Below are 22,593 nucleotides of genomic sequence, written 5' to 3' on the forward strand. Positions count from 1 at the left end.
GCTTGCAAAGAATATCCGGTGCTAATGAGGTTGTGGATCATTAATGACTAGATGTCCTGGAATGGAGATCTTTAGAGAAAGAAGTCTGTTGATATGATATAGAAAATGTCAAAGCGACATGCAGCTGCGAAGGATGGAAATGTGCAGCGCAAACAGATCTTGAGAGCACTAGCATAAAAAGCCACCCAAAGACTGTCTCCAGGTGCTTGGTCAGGAATGTGCCTGTACCCAGGAGCTCCTGCTCTCACTTTGGGGTGGTTTGGTTTATAAATCCCTGCCAATGAAGCTGTATTCCAGGATCATTCCCTTTAAGAAGCTCAAATCGGATGGTGCAGATGCTCTGCTGCAGACTGGCACATGCAGCCAGTGCTCTCCACCACAACACACATCAACTTAACGCATGACTGGTCCTCTTCGGAACATTTCAGCCAATTTAAGACTCCCTCATCCCCCTCCCTCTGACTCCTGGGATTTTCCAGACCCTGGGAAGGCTTTCCCTTCCCCTTCACCAGTGCCCCCAAGAAGGCTTGTAAGTCAAATACTAAGCAGAGGAGCTAGGAGCTGTCTGTCTCTTACCTTTGGTTTTAAAAGCAAAGTTACAGTACTTGCAGACATATGGCCTGACGTCTGTGTGCGTGCGAATGTGTTTCTTCAGCATGCTGGGTTTCTTGCAGCGAATTCCACACTCCTCACATACATACTTCCCTCTTCCACGGCCTCGCACATACACATACTCTTCGTTTGATTTGTACCTATGAGCAACAGGTGTCATGGTAAAAAAAAAAAAAAAAAAAAAAAAAAAAGAAGATTCCCACCTCAAAAGTAGTCACAACTTTCCTGGATTAATTCAGCATGTTATTGACACCACCAGCCTCATTTACCATTTGCTAGCTCTGGGTAATTAGGCTAAATTCAAAATATCTTCCAAAGCTTTTGCCTAGATGCCTGCTTCCTTGTCTGGGTTTGTCCTCGTGTCCTGCATCTGCTTCTTTGTACAGACAAATAGCCCAAAGTCTGAGACAAGTCACAAAGCCACCCAAATGTCCTGAATTTCCCCATCCTCAAACACCAACCAATGCACTCAGAATAGTCTGAATAAGATATGTCACAGTCCAGCCTGGTTGCCTGAACCATCTCTCTCAGCTTATACTGTGTTTCAAAATATGCACGGTCTGTCACCGCACTATGCAAAGTATTGAGAAAATACACCCTGAGCCTCCTGCAGCACAGCCTTTCCCCCCACTGGGGCAACAGCGAGAGCCATCTGAGAAGGCTGTGATGCCACACTGCAAGCTGTGGTCCCTGCACAGACTCCTGCTAGAATGAGACACCCAGAATGGACACAAAGAGAAGAAAATACCAATTTTTAAAACTATGTTGTGCTAGTACTAAATGTAAGCACCACAGACATCAGGCTCTTTAATACATGGTTCAATACCTCACTTAGGTTTACCCAAGAGAATGAGATTGGTCATCCTTCCTTCACACTGTGTATTCATTTATTTTCTGTCCCTGCATTAGTGCATAGGGAAGGCTATGTCATGGGGGTTTGAAAAATAATTCTAAGACTGAGACAAATCATTTAGCCTCCTGCCATTTAGCAAATGGAGTCTGCAATTTCCTGTACTTGCAGCACAAGAAGAATAAGGTACCACGAAATTGGTCCCCTCAGATTTTTAAGAGGCCAAATTTTTGAAGTGTGGTACTTTTTGCAACTCATTTTTCTATCCAGTATGAATTATCTCTGGTCTTTAGAAATCTCCAAACATCCAAGCATCTTAATAGGGGATCCGAAGACACAACACCATCAGTCACATCTTCCCAATAAAGCCTTTTCCAAACCAGAATGTTGAGAAAACAGCAGACTGAAGAGAAACTGGATACAAACAGCAGCACTAGGAATAGCTTGAGCACTTAAGTAAGTGAAGATATAGTGCATTCTAAAAAAATACGTATTTATAATGAAAAAAAAAATAATTTAAAACTGAGTAAAATATACAAAAAGGACATGAATCCAGCCCTGAAGTGCTAGGATAATGGCATGGCCTGTACAGGATGCATCCAAGAAAATACATCCCCGTTACCCCCAAGTGTGGATTTAAAAGCAGGTAGGTCACTGCACGACCCCCTTGATCTACCCCCTCCCAGGCAGAATGCACATGCCCTTAACCCCGTATTGTTTCTTTCACTTAGGAAGCATACAGGGAATTTCAGTTCCACGTGAGTGTTTGGGGGACCTACTACACGTGATGTTCAGAATGGTCTGCCTGGGTGTCACCTGGTAGGTGGGAGTTCTGGGCTAAACCCCTCCTCTCTGCCAAGTCCTGGCCTCTCTGCCTCAAGGTCTTTTCTGTAACGGGCAGGCTGAGCCACTTCTCTGCTTCATAGGAGACATGTGAGCAGATGCTTAAAAGATGATGAGCTGCCCATGCGCTAAGGTGATGAGGTCACAGATCTCCCACGCAGGTTCAGACATAGGCTAGAGAAGAGAGGGAAAACGGGTGTCTTGATAGCCCCAGTCTAGCCTGAAATACCAGTAGCAGCACCAGCAAACCCAGGTCTTGGTGTGCATGGCTACACGTGGGGGGAACAGCTTCCACTTCTGTCTTTCAGTATCAGCAGTTCTCCAGACCATAACCAGGGTCAGCTGGTAGCCCAGATACTCTATTCTGCCTCTTGTAACTGAAGCCACAGCAATGCCATCTACCCTGCGCCTTCCCCCCCACCTCCACCCCAGCAAAACCCCTATACCAAAACCCTTTCATCACGAGGTTCTCACTATTTGGCCAGAGGGGCCTGAGCTGGAGAGCACACACTGATGGCCAGCCTCCCCCCCAGGCGAGTCCAGCTCTCCCCATCTAGCCCTGCAGACACCAGGGCACACAGAACTAATGGTTAGGGATGGCCAGTGTCCCTTCCTCAGTCAGTGACTTAACGCTAAAGCCACAAAAGGAGCAAAGGGAGGTCAGGAATCCTGATTCCTCTCCTTCTGTTCAAATTTATATTTGAAGCTTCCTTCTTGCCCTCCTTTCTTTCTGTCATTGTGCTGGTAATCACCTTGCCGTTTAAAAACTGAAATTGCTCCTTTATCAGCCTTGTACTTGCACTACCCACAAATACACTCTCACATGGAAATCTCTAAGCAAGTTCTTTGTGTCCAACAGTCCCTTCAGCCTCATTAAAACTATCGGGGCTGGCTTTTCCTGGATAAAAAGGGACACGTGATTTGATCTGAAATTAGACATTGCAGTTTATCTGACGCTCTGTGAGACTGAGCCATCCTTCAACACAGATATTTTTCTACAGCTCCCTGAGATGGTGTGTGAAACACACGGGGAGGGGAGAGAAAGAGAAAAAGAAAGGTAACTTAAATACCAAAACAAACAAGAAGAAAGCAAGGGAGGTGACACTTCCATAACATAGAGAAGGCTGCTGCAAATGCCATCTGTCTACACTGAAGGCTATAGTATGTTTATGGAGGTAATTACTTCCGTATGACACTGGTTTCTCTGTGGATCCAATAGGCTCATATGATTTGCCTCAGGAAGACAAATCAGTGACAGCTCACTTCATGTGAAGACAAAGGATCTTCCTGCTCCATAACGTTTGCTGTAACCAGATCCCTTTAATATCCACAGTTGGAGTTTGTGTCAGCAAATCTGGGCTTCTCTGCCAGAGCACTGTGGAATTCATAACCCTGTAGTTAGCAACTTACACCTCCTACAGACTCACAGCTCCCATCTAACACCGAGATGATCTGAAACCCAGGGAGCTAACTGGTCATTACAAGCTTGGAGACTAATTCAGGAAATAGTTCTTTCAAACAAACACACAAAAAGATACAAATTCAGTTATTTGATGCTTTTTTGAAAGGTTATTTGCTGGGTTTTGCTAGCAAATGCCTGTGTTGAATATCACGCAACCACCACAAATGCTTTTCAGAACCAGAGGAGCTGGCGCAGCCATGGCAGCATGAGAGGACCCGCAGGCAGTGCCAGGTTCAGCTGTACGGCCCCAAACCAGTCACTGCTGTCAGGAGCCACAGGGAACGCAGCAACGGGAAAACATGAACCTTGAGAAAGCTTTGTCTCCACTTTTTCCCTTACACCTAGTTGAAACCTAAACCCATGAAGCATTTATTCCTTTGCAGGCTTTAGCAGGCTTAGTTCTTAATATCTGCTGGTACAAATACCTGGCTATCCTTTTTAGCCACAGACACTTCTTTTTCTTCTTTTTTTTTTTTTTTTTTTTTTCCCCTCTCAGTGCTGTGAGCACATCCAAAATCTTCCTGTGGCTGAAAACCACACAATAAAACCTTGGAGAGAGGAGGGGGAAGGAAGTTTGGTGGTTCACAGGCAGGAAGGGAGAGCAGGTTTCTGGGGGACTTACTGCTTCACTGAGACACAGTCGGACTGAATCACCCCTTCTCTCCTGCTTTCTCCAACCCCCTGGAGTTTTCCTTGCCCTGCAAAGTCTCTGCCGATGCGACCTTGTTGGTCACAGCCTCACCGCAGCAGCTGCACTTACATTCTCTGCCAGTCACATGGAGGCAGCCTGATTTTATGAATTTCCAGAATCTGGAGCCTGACAATATATTATGGTAAAGAACATCTCTGGTTAGTTTTGCAGCAACTGAACAAGTATTTCCTCAACTGGTTTTCACATTTGTTAAACTCACTTGTTTGCTTTTTGGATTTCTGGTGCACAGTAACAGGAATCAGATATCTGAACCCTTTCCTGAGCTGCTGCATTTAGTTCAGAGTCAAGTGAACTGAGTAGCTCCGGTTGTTGCCTTTGGTGTAAGTCTTCTGGATTTAGTGATGGCACATTTGATCTGTCATCAGGATGACCACTCATCTGGCCTGGCTAAATCTTTCAGAAGTTCCTGACAGTCTGCCCTGGCATTAACTAATCTAATTTATGTTTTATGCCACCCGCAAAATTTGCCAGATTGCTGATAAATGCGTAACTACTATAATGTCACTATCACTAGTAAGTTTGTTGCCTTTCTCACAGCTCCCTACTAGATGATTAGACCACTTCTTCCACGGTGACACCTGAATCCCCACTCTGAAACAGCATGTGCAGTGTAAGTCCTTCATCTCACCCGCTGCAGACCTTAGGGAAACAGGGGGTGGGAGACCCTGCAAGACTGCAGCTGACATTGAGGACCACCACATGCAGAGGTGTGTCCTAAGGGCCAGACAGTATGAAATCTCCCTTAACTCAAGCCAAGCTGCAGCAGAACAAACAGAAGGATCTCTTTACAAAATTCAGACCAGACAATGTCATTTCCAGCTTTCTAAAATCATCATAAAACCTTCTAGCATCCCCATTTACCAGACAGGGATATTGCACCAAGACAAACAAAAAAATTCCAAAGAATGACATTGCAAGACAGAGAAAGAGCTGGGTATGGGTATGGGAGGACCTGGCACAGAAATTCCCTCCTCCTTGCCTGAAGTAATGGATCTTTTGCAAACAGCACTTGCCAGTCTCCAGTGAAGCTGCAGAAGAGCCTGAGCTGAATGTGATCCCACCACCCTAACTGGACATATGCAAAGAGGCCTGGTGTGAAGGTGTTTCTATGAACATCATTCTGCCCCTGAATTAGGTATCAGCAGCTAAAATAAGATTTAACATTGGAAGAATTACACTATGCTAGATGACCAGCTCACAGGCAGCAAACCCCGGGGCCTTCTGCTTGGTAAGATGTCGGGGCCGGACCATCTCCCGCCGCAGGCACAGCACAGTGCCTGGAGCAAGGGGACCCTCATTTTGAGTGGGCTCCGATTCAGGTAACAGATGGGGATTGATCCAAAGACAAGTAGCTGGCTTGTACTAATGGGGAATCTCACAGAGGCCGAGGGGTATTACATCTGTTAATCAGCAACACATACTGCTGGCATGGGACGAGCGCCTGGCAGCCGCTGCTCCCACCCCCACGTGCTGCAATGCCTCCAGTGCATGGGGCTCTTTGCTGATGCAGAGGAGCTGGATGGATGTGCCCTATCACAAATCTTCCCTCTGATCGCTGATAGCGGATGATTAAATATTACCAGCACGGCTCCCTTTCAGGACTCCCTCACACATCTCAGGTCCATGGCTGCTTGGGGCTGCAGGGTGGAAGGGGGAAGTGGGGAGACACCATGACAGACGCACTGACCGCAGGTGCTTGGTGTCTGATCGGAAACCCTGCGGCTTTGCCAATGTCTCTTCCACACAAGGAGCAACAAGAAATACATGAAAACCAGCACATCTTCTCCCCAAGCTTCTGCGACCGTTTCAAGTTTGTTCATAGAATCACGGAATCATTTAGGTTGGAAAAGACCTTTGAGATGATTGAGGCCAACCGTTACCCCAGCACTGCCGAGCCCACCACCAACCCATGTCTCCAAGTGCCACATCTACATCACTTTTAAACACCCCCAGGGATGGTGACTCCTTGCCTTCCCTGGGCAGCCTGTGCCAGTGCTTGACAACCCTTTTGGTGAAGAAATTTTTCCATTTTGGGGGAAAAATGCTGACTTGACTTGTTTTTAAAAATTTGGAACGCTTCATTTGATGCACTGGGCTTTTAATGTTTTAGAGGCACAACTCAAAGATTTTGAACATATCCAGGATTTTTTTGGTCTTATGAGTGCTAATGTGGCTCAAGCTTCTCATCCTAAATATTCCCCCAACAAATATGTTAACACAGAATTAATAAAACATTATTACCCAGTAGCAGTTAGATTGTCTTTTAGTTACTAACTACTTAATTTTTGGCTAGTAATATAGGAATTTTCTGTTTGGAGTAGAAATTTGCAAAGATAAATTATAATATGGCACTCTTAAAGGAGCTTAACAGCTTATTTAAGTGTACATATCATTTAGGAGTTCAGAAGGAGCAAGTGATAAATACTCTCATTTTATCTCCTGCCAAAATCTCATCTGTACCAGGAAAACCAATCATCCCTCCAGTAAATGGAATTCACAGAATCTCAAACATGCACCTCCTGACTTGCACCAGCAATGGTGTGGCCAGCAGGACCAGGGCAGTGCCCGTGTCCCCTGTCCCCCCCGCCCCCCCGCTCGGCGCTGCGGGGCCGCCCCGCGCCCCTGGGCTCAGCGTTGGGCCCCTCACGGGCAGAGGGACGCAGAGGGGCTGGAGCATGTCCAGAGCCGGGCAGGGGGCTGAGGGGGTGTGGGGTGGCTGGGGGAGCTGGGGGGGGTCGGCCTGGAGAGGTGGGGGCACGGGGGGCCCTGGTCGCTCCCTACAGCTCCCGGACAGGAGGGTGTAGGAAGGGGGGGTCGATCTCCTCCCAGCTGACAAGTGACAGGACAAGGGGAAACGGGCTCAGGCTGCGCCGGGGGGGTGTTTAGATTGGGTGTTGGGAAACATTTCTTCACCGAGGGGGCGGCCAGGCACTGGCACAGGCTGCCCAGGGAGCTGGGGGGGTCACTGTCCCTGGGGGTGCTGAAAAAACACATAGATGTGGCACTTGGGGACATAATTTAGTGGTGGGCTCGAGAGTGTTGTGTTAACGGTTGGATTTGATGATCTCAAAGGTTTTTCCAACTCAAATGATTCCATGATACTCTGAGCACTGAATATTGTTATTTCTGCATCAAGTCCTATCAATAACAGATCATACTTTTTCAAAGAAACCCTTTAAATCATTTTGCACAGGAACATCTCTAGCCTCACCAAAGAGCAGCACCTCAACGAGGAAGATGTTGCTTATGATCATCCAGTCTGCTTAGGTAAAAAGAGGGATGATCAAAGACCCACCAGCTTTCTTGCATGTAAACCCCCTGCGTGCTGGGTGCCACGGGATGAGGCACTTCCCGGGGGACAGGAGCACTACTCATACAGTCACTACTCGTACAGTCATTACTCGTACAGTCACTAGCACACATAAAGCACCGGACAGCATGTCTGCCAGCATGGAAACCTGTACTCCTTGGCAGCGTGGGTGTCCCACTGAGCAAGATGTCCCCTTGGCTTGCCAGCAATGCCGATCACCACAGCTGCAAAATGGACATCAATTCAGCAAAAGACTCTAAAGGCAACTTCAGGAATAAATGCATCCTGCTCATTTTTCTCTCTGCGGGAATCTAAGCCTAGATAGGAGGAAGAGGAATTTTGTGGCACTGCAAAAGAAAAAGATCATACAGGACAGCTCAGGCCTAAGTTACTCTTTCTGCTTTTTATAATATCCTTGGTGGGTCTTCACAGCTCAGATTTTACCTAAGGCAATTTTCCACATTTCTTTGAATGGGAAGCAATAAAGTGGGTGTATCCCCACAGTGTGCTCCTTGCGATCACAGCTCTGTCAGCACGACCTCAGTGGCACTGGGGCTGCGTGGGACAAGCCAGCTGCTTCAGAAGTGATGCTAGCACCATGGGTGGTCAAGGCACTGTCCAAAAGCAGATCAGTGATTCTCCAGGCTTCCAACAAAACATGAACACTGGCAGAGCCCATATATCATTGAAAAAAGCCACAGGAGTTGCTTCCTATAGCACTGCCCTGTGACAAGGCAGCCAGACCACCAGGACATGGGGAGGTCAATGTAGAAACATCAAGTCAAAGGAAACTTCTCTTGATGTGATCACATCTAGGACACTGTGTCCAGGTTTTTGGGTTTTGAAGTCTGAATGATGCTAGCAAACCGGAACAAATGGAAGGGAAACAGCATCTCTGGTGAAGGAGATGGGTGCAAAGATGAATTTGAGAGGAAAGTGTACCAAAAGTGAGCAATTTAAACATCATATCGAACCACAGGCAGTAAAATGTCTAGGGAGGCTAATGGTCTGGAAAGATGTACGTCATAGTCAGGATGAAGAGACATTTAATATTGACAGTTATCCCAAGAACCACAGAGTAAAACCAAAAAGTGGAAAATTTAAGCTACATACGAAAAAAAGATGTCCAATGTCTTCAAGTATATTTACCCTGCACAAAGCCGTGGCATGAATTTAAGCAGTATAACACCTCCTGCATGTTCAGCCTTTAAAGCACCTTTCACTGGACACAGCTTCTTGCTGTAAATTCACTGGTAGAGCTGACACAAATGCTGACACCTCTGTAAAACACACAGAGCATCTCCAGAGGTAGACAAACAGCCAGAGTGAGAGCAATACAGAAAATATGCATAAACAACCCAAATCCACACAAGAAGCTTTTACTAGCATAAAAACACAGGCCAGAGAATGACTTTTAATGGCATTTCTCCATCAGCAAAAGCAAATCCTTTTGCCTATAGAGCCTATTTTGATTGAAGAAGTGTTGTGGGCTACAGGGAGAAGAGCATTTGGGAGTGTGCGAGCTGGTCTGTGGTGGGAGGACTGCTCCACTGACAGCTGTAGCTGATCCCTGATCCTGAAGCTGGCCCTCCAGCAGCGTCGTATGTCCAAAACAGACCACAGGACTTCCTTCAATTAAATTAATCCAACAGAGAGCAAGCACAATACCAGCAAATGTTGTACATGGAAATAAAACTGCAAAAGCAGTGCAGTTTTATATTACTTCTCTAAATGTTATGCTTGAGAGAAAGCTTGATTCAGCTTTGGGTTGTGGCATCAGACCTCTTCTAGTCTATTAGAAATAAAATTATGGTTATACTCATTATGGCTCTATCTGCTGTTACACAACTTCATCCTCTCTACACTTTAATCATTTAATTGCTGTTGCAAATGGCTATAAAAACACATCTATTTCAGAAAAAAAATCAATATAAATAGTACTACACTGCTTTATACAAGCTGAAAACCTGGGCTTGATTACTAAAATGCAATTAGAGATGAAATGAGACTGAAAAAATGAAAGTACATTCACTGCAAGGTGAAAGTATTTCAGTGAAAAGTGTGTGTATCGTCCCTGCCAGGTGGCCAGCTTTAGCCACCTAAGCATGAAGAAATGTGGAATTACATTGATTGTGTGCACAGGCTAATTAGTCCCTTCTGGGCTTCCCTTCCATTAAATCCAATTGCAAGAGCAGAGGAGTAATGCAAAAACTTCCACAGTCTCTCACTTCTGTTTAACAATTGGGCCATGTGTCCCTGTCCTCAGAAGATGCCAAGCAAAAGTCAAACAGTTGCTGCAGAGCACGTGCAATCTACACACCTCATCCCACCACCACAGTGGCATAAAACAGGGAAGAAAAAAGAAAGTCATTAGCTGCTGCAGTGTTTTGCAATGACAGGGCCAGGATGGCAGCATCACAAAGCATCATGACTGCCTTCCACCTCTACATGTCCATTTCTGAAGATTTCCCTCTACGCTGTTAGAATAAATTAATGCTGTATGACTGCTAACGCAAGGCTGGGCTTTTTTTCCCAGCACCAGCCAAACAGGTTGGGTCACGACACAAAAGTCCACATGGATACACACGCACACTGTTCCCAGGGCACTGCTCCAGCACCACCTTTCCCTTTTGAAGATCACATACAAATAGAATAAAATACTGGATTAAAAAAAAACAACAACAAAAAAAACCAACAAAAAAACCCAACAACAACAAAAAAACCACCACAAAACCAACAAAAACAACCACCACAAACTCATACAGCTGATTCATAAAATATTAATAGAGAAAGTCTAGCATGGAAATCCCCATAGATGACCTGTCTCAATCCCATTTCTTCCTCCTCCACCCCCATCAGAACTGATTAAACAATTTCCAGAGAATCTGACATTAATGACTCTGTCTGACTGATTCTCGTCTGACACAGATACTTCTTGTTCCCAAAACAGCTCTTTCTGCAACTATTTTTCTAAGTGCTATGAACAAGTCTGGATGCCATTGCTGGTTTAATTATAGGTTGCCATCCTGGCCTTCTGTTGCTTGCCATGTCAAGGAGGAAGGGCTATGTTTAATGGCCTTAATCCAGTGCTTTGTTTCTCGGTACTGACTGCACTCCCTTCAGTACCTGTATTTTTGGAGGCACGTTAGGGTCTGTAACACTTGTTAGTCCTCAACAGATCATCAAATTCTTGAAGAAACTCTTTTGGATTGAGATCAGTTAAAACTCAAGAATTATTTCAAACTGCACTGAGGCTGTGGAACAGAAATATCCACTCTAAGAAGCAAGTGCCTACATCAAAATACTCTGCCCACTACTCTTGCTGTATGGTCATTAGCTCCAGGATCTATAGGGGGGATCAAGCTCTATTTTGAAGCTGCTACTAATATACTCTAGAGTTTATCTTAACACAGTTACAGACATTCTGAGAAATTACCGTCATGAGGATTTGGTTTCTGAGATGCATAAACATAAATGCATTTAGTTAATCCTTTTCTGTGTGCCTGTATAAAGAACGTCCCCTTTTTGACAAAAGCACACTTTCAGGGTACACATGACTCCTCATCATTCAGGTTGGGTACCATCACGTTATATCTACCTCCACATTTATTCCAAGTAGATTTTTTTTCTACACCATTTACTGAAGGGTTGATGCTTCTAGTATTTTTTACATTTACCGACTTTTTCATCTGGGAAGCATAGTTTTCAGTAGTCCGGCATAAATCCAGTCCTTTTCAAAGTCATGTCCGCTCCTTATGGCAATCTTGATTTGAGCCAGCTATTAATTACATGGGTAAATACTACCAATACTTCATCTCTAATTAGTCCATTTATCAACTGCAGAAATGCACACACTACAGAATTAAGTAGATCTGTGATGTAACAGTCAATGGAGTCTCTCAATAGACATTTTCTGGCCAAAAAAATCTGCTTTCGGGAGTGACACTTCCCTGTGATTCAGAGTTTATTCCATTTGTGGATGAATTTTCTCTGGCTTTCAATCCCCTCCTAGTCCAACTGGGTGATACAGAGGATGCTCAGCACCTCTAGGCCTGATGCATGGGCTGGTCCAGAAGATTTTATTTTTGAGTATTTCTTCCTAAAGCCGCTTGTCTCCCAGACATGGTTGTCTCCTCCTTGAGTTCTCTGCGTGGTGCCTGTCCATTCTGAGGGGTTCACGGTGCTCTGCTTGCTCCATTTTTGACCCAGGTCTAGTTTTTGCCAGACGCCATGTCATTAAGATGCAGCACAGGGGAGCGCTGTTATCAGACTGGCCCCCATTACCTAACACAAGTCAAGGTGAAACAAGCTTAATATTCCTGCCATGGGACAGGGTGAGTAACCATTGACTCCAGTGACTATGCTACAGAAATGCATTTTCTTTTCTGTCAACACCTCTGATACAAGCCTTCTTGTTCTCCAGCCTATTAGAAATGCATAAATATCCCATTTACAACTTATACCTCAAAGGAACACACCTCTGTGTCTTTGAGACAGGTATAGAAAAAAATCACTGCTGCCTCTGTATGCTCTCCATTGCTACATCGCTTAGTTTTAAATTATTAAAAAGTGGAATTTCATCATTTCACTTGAGAAACAAACTCAACTGACACTTAACAGAAGGCTGGGTTGGAAATTTTTTCTAGTATTCTGTCCAAAATTATATTTACATTGTTTCATCCAATTATTGCTTAATCTTCTGCAAGTAATTCCTTTGCTTGCAGAGATCACTGACTTACAAATTGCACTGTCCCATTCACAGTCAATGGAATTACTGGTAGGCAAACAGGAAAAAAAAAAAAAGAGCCATCTACTGGCTTTTACAATAAATCTGTAGTGTAGCAGCCAATTCCGTATGGTCTTTAACATAGAAAACATATTTTATATTCAGCCTGAATGCTAATTGCTTTTGTGGTGAGACTTAGAAAGATGATACCTAATGAGGTTGGTTCTTTCTTTGTTTAAAAAAAAAAGAAAAAAAAAAGCCATGATGCACGTTTTTAGACTAAAACACTGTTGTGTTAAAAAAAATGACATTTCTGCAAATAACGAAAAACAGTAATTAAGACAAACACCACACAAGGGAAATTTAACTGCATTGTTCTGCTACTGCTCTGGAGTGAGGCACTCCCAGCCCAGCTCCCCCATGTCCCGTTCCTCCTCTGTGGTGGGAAAGGGGGGTGCAGCACTGAATGGTGCATTTGAAAACCACTTTACTCTTCACTAAGAGGGACAAGAAGCAGCAAAGAAACTGAGACCGAGATCAACAACATCCACTGTCAAGTCAAGGTTCCTAAGCTTATTTCACGTACTTGAAATGAGCCACTTGCCAACATTGCTGCAGAGCTACAAGCTGCGACATGAACAGACCAAATAAATGGCAAAGACAACCTCAGTAATAACAAGAAACACTCAGCAGTTAAAAGAATTGAACAGACCCAACTGGCTCATCGATTGCCCTTCAGCCCCAGGTTCCGAGCTTTCAGTGAACAGATGATGCCAGAGATCACCGCATCCAGGCTGGTGAGGGGAAGCATCCTGAACGAGCACCCCCCGGCAGGAGCAAGGGACTGGCCAGGGCTGCTGAAGCTTTGTGCAGGTGAGGCCATCAGCCCTACCCCGAACCGAACTGATTCCATCACACCAGACTTTAGGCATTTCTGTACTGGGTTTCATTTCACACTTTAGACAAGTCTAGGAGATGTTAAGTTCTGTTATCACATCTGCACACCAACCCTGCTTCAGGACTTAAGTGTCTTGACTCCATGCCTTATGCACTATTTCTAATTTCAGTATATATTACTAAAGAAAAAATTGTATAACTAAATCATAGAATAAAATAAATTTGCAGTTAGAGTTACAAATTCCATTAATTAGAAAACAGGAAATACCACATATAAGTTTGTCCTCTTAACCATTAGCCTTATAGGTCTGACTACAACTTAGATGACGATCTTTAAAATTTTAGTTTTAATGTTGACAAGCTTTGGAAGATATGTGATATGACATTTCCAAATTTTCATTATTTTTTGACATCAATAAATGCATTTTATTATGAACATTTCTAATCACTCAAATGGGCAATTAAGAGGCTTTTGGTATTCATTAGAGTGGACAAGCCATGAGCTACAGTCAGAGCTACAGAACCTGGTATTTTAACAGCATCGGCAACCTGAAGCCACTTCCCCTGTGAGCACCCTTGGTGCTGGTGGCATGTCCCGTCTTCAAGGAATCTTGTGTTTACTTACTGTTTGGCCAAGCCACCTACTTAACCCCCTGAGTACTCCAAGTGAGAGAAAGGAATTTCCAGCCATTCTTATTTGAGTAAAACTTGTAAAGCATTTCACAAGGTGAAGAAGAGGCATTTTCTGGTGCAGCTAACTCACTCGAGCAAATTTCAAAAACTCCCTGCAAACAACGGAGATGCTACTCCTTTCTCTCAAAGAAGGGTGCAATGTAATACAGGGGTCACTGGTTACTTCCATCTTTCCTTTACTATCAGCCAATGTTAGTAATGCTGATCATGCTACTACTCAGAAGTGCACAGACGGAATAGGAAGGACTAATTCTGCTACACAAATGAGCCACAAGAATGGCTCAGGCTAAACCCATTCACTGATGGATGTCTGCTTTGCCACATCTGTTTTCCTCTTGCTGTCTCATGGGGCTTCCTTATGTGTGAGCTTATTTCTGAAAGACTTTCTGAAAGGCTTTGGCAAGGATGCTTTTAAAGCAACCTCCTACATCTTCATTCCCACTGCTCAGTCAGTGATAGACTTGGGGAGCGTCACAGGAAGAATCCATAAGGACAAACGGAAGGGTGAAAGAAAAGAAAACTTCCTTTCAAGTCCCTTCACCTCCACCATTACATGCTGGAGATGCTCTCCTTGGGGAATGCAGTCTCCCTCTAGTTGGTGTGAGGAGGCCGCAATGCTCAGCTCTCAGTGGAGGTGTATGGGGGCATGGGAGGGGGGATGCTGTTCAGGAACTGTTTTTATCCCCATCCTTTTGTTACTTAGCAATAGAAACCCAAACACTTCTCCTCCAAGTGTAGAAGGCTTCCAGCAGCTCCAGCAAGAGCCCTGCAGGGAGTATTGAATTTTACTCACTTCTTCACCAGCAGCATGAATACCCATCCATAAACTGTTGGCACAATAAACCCTGAACATCTAAGACTGCCTGCCATTAACAATAACACAGGCCCCATCCAAGCACGGCCTGATTATGCTTTGAAATAACAGGAATTGCCTTGATTTCAAAGAACCTTGGACATGAACCTGATATCCTGCACATTATGGAATAACTTCTTCAAGACAAATGCTTGATTTCCAAATGTCTACACAAGACAGGCCAGACAACCCTACTTCCAACCCCACATGAAGCTCCAGCAGAAGCCAGGGAGCTGATTGGAAGCAGCAGGGTGGTTTTGCAAGAGAAATGGTCCCCTTTGGGGTCTCAAGACCTTCAGAAAGACTTCAGGCAAGAAGGCAGTACGGATGGGTCTGGCAGCATCAGCCAAGTCCTTCACAGTCTCTTGCAATATGTGTTTCCCTAGTGTAACCTGTGGCTGACCTCAAGATGTCAGAGTACATCTCCTCGCTAGCAGGATCCTGGGAGGTTCCTGCCAGCTGAGGCTTCTGAGGGATGCACCTTGGCTCTGCCAGCCACTGGCTGCTGGAAGGCAAAATGGAATAGAATGGTTTCTCTGAGTCTGACACTTTCCTAAGTGAGGTCCAACTCCCCAGTGAAAGCTCTTAATAAGTAACAACAATAAATAAAAGCCTAGTAGACTAGATTTATTTCTATAGCATGGAAACTGAAGTGCCTCTGGCTATATTGAAACGTAGTAAACAAAAGCAGCTGCAGCTGCCTGCTCCATTTTTCCCCAAAGATAACAAAACCGTATACAAAGGCAGAGTGAAGACAGCCTGAGAACCACTACTAACAAAAATAGTAAGTATCACTTTCTGGTCTGTTCTTGCCCTTATCACCACTGGGTATTGATGGTTGATGAATTTCTGATTTCCAGATATAAATACCACTGACAAAATACCCAAAGCCACTTAGGTTATTATGACATCATGACATCCCAGAGGATCTAATGGCTTAAGCTTAGATTATGACCTACAAGAAGACCATCGCACCAACCCTCATTCTGCTCTACAGGACCTAGGGGTTGTAATTATTAATGAAATTCTGTACCTTATTCTGGTAGATAGAGAAATGCTTCAAGGAAATGTGTGCTCAGACTCATTCCAGGCCCTTAACCGTCCTTCAAACTGGATCTGACACATACTAATTTGTAAGAACTGATTAAATTATTTCCCGTTTCCTGCACCTCCTGTCTCCTGTCATGGCCAAGCAAAGAAATGAGGGCTAGTCCCAAGGAGGCCTGAGATACCATCAGTCCAACTGGACAGCAGAAACACAGCAGAACTGCATAAGAACATTTTGTCCTACCAAATGTCAGAGTGGTTCTAGCAGGTAAGAGATTCCAGATGAGCTGGAGCGAAGTGTCTCAACCCTCCAGCACACATCTGGACTAGCGGGATGAGCAGATTTTAAACCCTACTCTAATAACGACTGACTGGTGGGAAGGACCTGCATGGTGAAACAGCTGGCAAGAGGCAGTAAATCATCACTCCCACAGAATCTGTGAACACCAGGATGCTTTTAGTGTTTCTACAGCCAAAACAGGGGCCCCAATCCAACCAGCCCTCAAGCCAGTGTGAAAGCCCAGACACGGGGGCAGGCAGGGTCACGCCAGGGCTTGCTGTGGATGGTGTGAACTGGGTCCATGTATCGTAAATGAATCATGGACCAAGTGACTGACTTCTTGCCAGCTAGGCAGCTCACTCCTCCAGCCCAGGCACTCTGAAAGGAGTTTGGTGACTACCATTCCCACTTCTGTACAAAATCCCGCATCCCTAAGGACCATCCTCCATCAGCCATGCAGTATTCAGCAAAGTTTCAACCACCCCATGGTTTTTCAGGGCCACTCACAGCAAGTTGAAAAGTGCTTCAGAAAGTGCCTCTTCCCATGTCACTGCTCCTCCCCAGGGCATCTCCAGAGTCAGAATTTCTGACTTGGCAACTGAAAAAACTTTGGCATTTCCCTCCTCTGCTGTTGCTGCAAAAACCAAGACAGCCCAGAGAGAGGGAGCTGGATCCTGCTCTCACACATAATCAGCACAACTATTTAGGCAGCTACGATCACATATACAAAGCAATTGAAGGAAACAGGGCAGCACAAGGGTAACCAGGGGTAGAGCCTTTGTTACCCATGATGATGTGTGAGGAGGTGAGCAGAGCCAAAGTTGTGCTTGCAGGACCTAGAGTTCAAAACCCTCATCTTTTAAATTGGAACTGACGCACATTAGATACCACAATTATTGAGGCAAAAATCTGGAAAACTCATAATGCTATTTTCCCATTCAATTTTCTGCAACTGAACTTAAAAAAGAAAAAAAAAAAAAGAAAAGAAACCTCACAACCCACCTCTATTTTACAGATCTGCTTTTAGCTGATGCATTAGGTAATTGCTGTGCAGAAGTTTCGGTGTACAATGATTACAGTAATAATAAAAAAGTACCATTATGCCAAGAGCAGACTCTTTTGTAGCTTAAGCAGTATTTGTGCATGCCCTAAGTAATTTCTTCAAGAAGTCCCTAAATATTCTTCAGCCAGAGATAGTCTCACTTACATCCTGATAGTTTTAGAAACAGTTTCTACAGATTCAGTTTTACAACCTCAGATAACAGTTCTGTGACACGCAAATGTTTTCATAAGCCCCAGTAGCAGAGTGGTTCTCACGGGACCATCATCCAGCACAAATGGCCAATGCAGGTCTCACTGCTCCAGCAGGGACCCCCAGCTTTTCAAGGATGCAACACTCCCCACCCCTGCAAGGCCCTGCAAGGGCTGCGGGATCGCGATGGTCCGTCTGTTCCCAGATGTTATGCCACACTTGTGGGTGAGATCAGAGACACAAGCAGCAAAGCAGCTGACAAATGAGTAAGGCAGGGATGCAGTCCCTCAATCTCCAGGATGGAGACACACCGGCAGTCTGGATTTCTCTCCAAAAAATGTGGCGCTGGTGGGAGGAGGTGACCAGCTCCCAAGTCACTGATGGAAAATGCCATGGGTCCCGCTGCCTCCCCTGTGGGTTGAAAGGGACTGTGAAATAATCCCTCCTTGGAAAGTTTCCCATGGAATTCTCACAGAGATAACACGGAGAGAGAAAAATGTACCAGTGTTTGTGTGTGCAAACGGTGGAAGATCCTAAGGTTTGTGGGAGGGTGTTTAAACAGAAAGAAAAAAGAAAAAAAATATATGTAAAGAAGTCCCTGGAGAGCCTCAAGGTCTGCTGATGACATTGAAGGGCTTTCACTTTGAGTCTGTAGTTCAACATTCAGCCCAAAGCAGTAGTGGCTAAAAGCTGTCATGGTGTGGCGGTTTTCTGGTAGCTCGTAAGAGAAAGAAGCTGGTAACTGCAGCTGAGCTCCCATGGATCATGTCTCTGCACTCCAGACTGGCTTCTCCCCTTCCCTTCCCTTCCCAGGTCAGAATGGGTCCCCTTCAACCCTGCCAGCCCCCCTTCTGCACACAGAGGTTTTGCTCCCCAGTGCTGCAGGTCAGTACCTTGCACACATGAAAAAAGACAATTTCCCAAGACAGGAACCCTGTTATTTGTCTTAGCATGGTGCCTACAAGTCCACTATGCTGGCACTGCACGCAGAATAAAAAACTAGTTTGTACCCTACAGAGTTCCTGCCCCGAGGATATATGAAGTCACAGCAGATGGACACAGGGAGATCGCATGGGAATGGAGCAGGACAGCACTGCGATGTGCTGGAATGTCCTGGCACAGCAGCCTCGATGTTTTGGAAAAACACCATTTCTGCAGACACTTCACAGCAGAGGTGAGTCGAAGGAGGAAAAAGAAGATTGGCAGATGTTTTCAGAGAGCTCTTTCCAGCAGGGAAGAACAGTTTGAAAACGTAACACATGGGGAGTGGAGAACGGATGGAAAAAGATGCCACCATCCAGAGGCAGGATATGAGATCTTTGTAATCAAAAAGAGACAACAGGCAGGGTGGTGCTGAGCGGTGAAGAGTCTTGTTGGTGACAGCAGTTTGCATATGATGTGATAGGGGGCAAGCAGGCAGTGTAAGAGGATGCAAAGAGAGCTCTGTGTAGACAAAGCTCTAGGGAAATTACTTTTTCTTCTATTTTCCAAAATGGACTGAGACAGACCCAGATTGCCACTGTCAGCATGCAGAACAGGATACAGCAAAGGATTTGGATGAGCATCTGATGAATTTTGCTCCTATATATGGACAGGAAAGGTGGTATTCAGGAGTTGTACATGAAGAGCTGGTGAAGTGCAAAGAGCCTACACATACCACAGAAATGCCCTGCACAGAGTGAGCTCCCCAGAGAACAGCAGGAAGGTGGTGGTGTTGAGTGCTGTCATGGAAAGGTGCTGAGAATGGAAAATTTGCAGCACAGCATGTTTTTTCCAGGTTGAACTTGAGCTGATGCTTAGGGCAGGATTCCCCTCATTTCACCTTAGTCATCTCCACGCTGCCAACCCAGGCCAAATTAGCCACGCGGACAGGAACACTCCACAGGCAGGAATACTCTGGTGGCACCATTGTATTTACAGCTGCTGGTTTTGCACATGTTCATCAGAGAAGAAAAGTCAGGCTGCATCACCTGTGCTGCCTTTCCACAGAGCGATCAGTTACGTGACAATGGCAAGCAGCTTGCAGCCCTCTCCTGCCACTGGAGAAGCTAATGCCAACCCAGCAGAAAAGCTGGGGTGCCAGGAGCCAGACTAACCCCCAGGGAATGGGGAAGAGATCTCTGGTCCCACCTCTGAGATGAGCTGCCACCTGGAAGTGGATCCTGACAAGCTCAATATCACATGGCTCACAGACAAGACTCAACCTATTCAGAGTGTGCTGTACCCAGGGAAGTAAAGACCATTCTCCATGTATTTCAGGAAACCCCTTTCTGCACTAACAGTTTGGGATATTTCCCTTTGAAAGAACAAGATTGAAAGATCCCAGAAATCCCTGCCCAGAATGCTTTCGCTCTGTTTTGCATGTGTGCAAGGGAGACTGTCAAATGTACCAGTGTATCATGCTCAGTTTTCCTGAGACCAGAATATATTCATTTTTATCTCCAGAAAGTTATGAAACCAGCCATCCTTGCTTATCCTATGATTATGGCACTTTTCCCAAGCCAGGGACACACACACAGACTCCTGGGGGTCTCTCAGGTACACATCTTCGTATGGGACATGAGGGCTTGCTTCCAACTAAGACTCTGCTGGAAGACATGCTGCTGCCTGAAGATGATGCGACAGTAAACCCTGCAAGAATGCGAGGCAACTCCTCCTCAAAACCACTCATCTTCCGCTCTCTTAGATAAACATCAAGCGGTAGGAGGCTGCCAACAACCACCAGCACTCGTGGGATCACCATCCAGCTGGGAGTTCCCTTGACAGGTCCATCTGCAGAGGAACTTGAAGCCATCTGATCCCAGGCACAGTTTTCGAACCCACTGCTCCAGATGTGACCTTGGCTGCTGGAGGCTTCGGCAGTTCTGGTGACACGACTCACACTTCTTATGAGACGGCAGGAAGGCTGCAGAGACTGTCTGTGCAAAAATAGCTGGCTGCCATTGCTGCTGACACGTCCTCTGCTCTCCAGCATTTCTGAGCTGTGCAGGAAAGGGACCGTGAAGCCCTCTTCTGAAGGAGGGGGGGCAGAATTAGAAACAATTTTAACTCACTGCTTTTCACTGCAAGAAATAAAAAATGCCCTAAGCTTCTGCAGAGAGACCCAAGCATGTTCTGTGCCCAAGCACCCTGGAGGCTGCTGCGCTGCGCAAGAGCGATGCATCATGGCCAGCGGCACAGGGTCAGGAATTTCCGCGCTGACTCTGCTGGTGAAGCCAAGCTGCGGGCTGCAGGTGTTCACAGTGCAGGACCGGGATCCCTCAGGGCTCTTCTTTTTTTTACAGGCTGCTGCCACCTGCAAGTACCCTTTGCAATGTATTAGCATCTTCTTAATTTACCATCGGCGCTAATGGTACAACCATGCAGTAGGGCCACAGTTCTTGGATGCTGTGAGTGAGCTTCTTAAACTCATACAGTGACACCCATATGTAGGACCAATTTGCACAGGTACAAATGATCATAGTTCTTAATGACTGCAACGAGCTCTGCCCGTTACTCAGCACCTCGGAAGATTAAGTCCTCCTCTGAGTGATGAACTCAGCTTTCAGATCAACAAATTTAACTCCAGGTTCAACACATAAAGAGCTAAATTCATAATAGGTTATAGTTATTAGTGATACTCTGCAGCACAACTAGCATTTCTCAGTTCCAAAATTCAAAACCATTCACAACCAGCGTGAATAGACTAATTATCCTTTACTTGTACTGTGACCCTACATTTCCACACGCACAGGAGATCTCGCTGCAGCTCAGCACTGTAACATTTTGGGAAAGAGGGAAAATACCCACAAGCCAAGGCAAGAACAGAGCCATGCAAAAACCAGCTTCCCCCCTACATTGTACATGGCCTGAGTAAGCACAGGCCCAACATCACTCAGCTTTTTTGAATTCTTGTGAAAAACTGATCATTCTTTAGACAAACCCACCCAAGGCTCTCTTTATCTCCTGCTTCTTTCTAGCAGCATTCTACCCCTGCAACACCCAACGCAGGGACCTCATGGAGCACAGTGTCCCCCCCAGTGACCGGCTCCAGTTAACTGCCAGCTGCCAGGTCTCTCACCCCATAGCAGCTCTCTTGCCAAGCAGAGGGGCTATATTTTTAGTAATGAAGGTTCACATTTGGGAAATGTTCTTACTTTATCAAAACCAGCTTGCAGGCACAGGCTGCTCTGGCACACTTCAGGCCAATGCTTTGCAGATAACCCCACACTTGGAAGCACCCGTTGGTTTTGTAAGGGGACTGAAATGCATACAGTTGGATTTCAGAAGAGCGGTGTAAGTGCTCAGCCTCTTGCAACCTTGAAAACCACATAATTCTTCCATCAAATAGTTTGTTTAAATAAGAATGGCAAGAAATTCACAAACATTGAAAACCACTGGTTTAACTGCTGATCTAAAACATCTGCAAGAAATATTTGCTCTTTGAAAGTGCCGCTACTGTGCTGCTAACCCAACCAAGAGTTACACAAACCAATTCAATCATGTCTGGGGTCCACAAGAAGCTGGAGCATATAAGAATAAGCATTATAAGAACTTGGCTGCACGCATCTGATTATTCCCCTGTTTGACACACCAAGCCCTGAATAAAGTTTAGAGACAAAAGCACCCAAGAATTAAGAAACACATGAACTTCCAAGAAACTGAACCACCGTGCACAGATGCCAGGTGAACATTATCGGGAGAGTCAGCCAAGACCCTGCCTGTAATCTCCCCTCCCTGCTTCCAGTTTTTAAAAATCTTGTAGTTCTTCAGCCTTATCTCTACACCAGCACAAGCAGCAAAACAACCCCACAAAAATATCTTATTAGGTCACATTGCCTTTTGTCTGAGGTTCTACACATAAAGCAGCATGCAGCTACAGTCAGTCTGGATTTGTATTTTTCAACACATACACATGAATGTCTCACATGGTTCTAAGGAGGGACACCACATCCCCCACCTCCCTTTTCATCCAATGCAGCAGCAGGTCCTTCAGGACAGGGAAATTGCTTTAAGCACTTGCAGTGAGTAACCATGGCTTTTCCCCACTCCTCCATCCTGGAGGAACTGAGCTGGG

General features: G+C 45.4%; 1 protein-coding gene across 11 annotated transcripts in view; it reads right to left on the reverse strand.

The window, feature by feature from the left end:
* The window catches only part of HIVEP3 (HIVEP zinc finger 3), a 114,642-nt gene that overhangs the window by 23,014 nt on the left and 69,035 nt on the right, over positions 1-22,593 (reverse strand). For all 11 annotated transcript variants that reach the window (XR_008820716.1, XM_056331374.1, XM_056331371.1 and 8 more), the window contains one exon: positions 577-752. Coding sequence is in view for 10 of the 11 variants with exons in the window: in XM_056331374.1 (XP_056187349.1) it covers positions 577-752 (176 nt within the window). In the remaining variant the exon portion in view is untranslated. The remainder of the gene's footprint in view (positions 1-576; positions 753-22,593) is intronic.

Source organism: Falco biarmicus, chromosome 3 (genome assembly GCF_023638135.1).
Source record: "Falco biarmicus isolate bFalBia1 chromosome 3, bFalBia1.pri, whole genome shotgun sequence".
Lineage (NCBI taxonomy): Eukaryota > Metazoa > Chordata > Aves > Falconiformes > Falconidae > Falco > Falco biarmicus.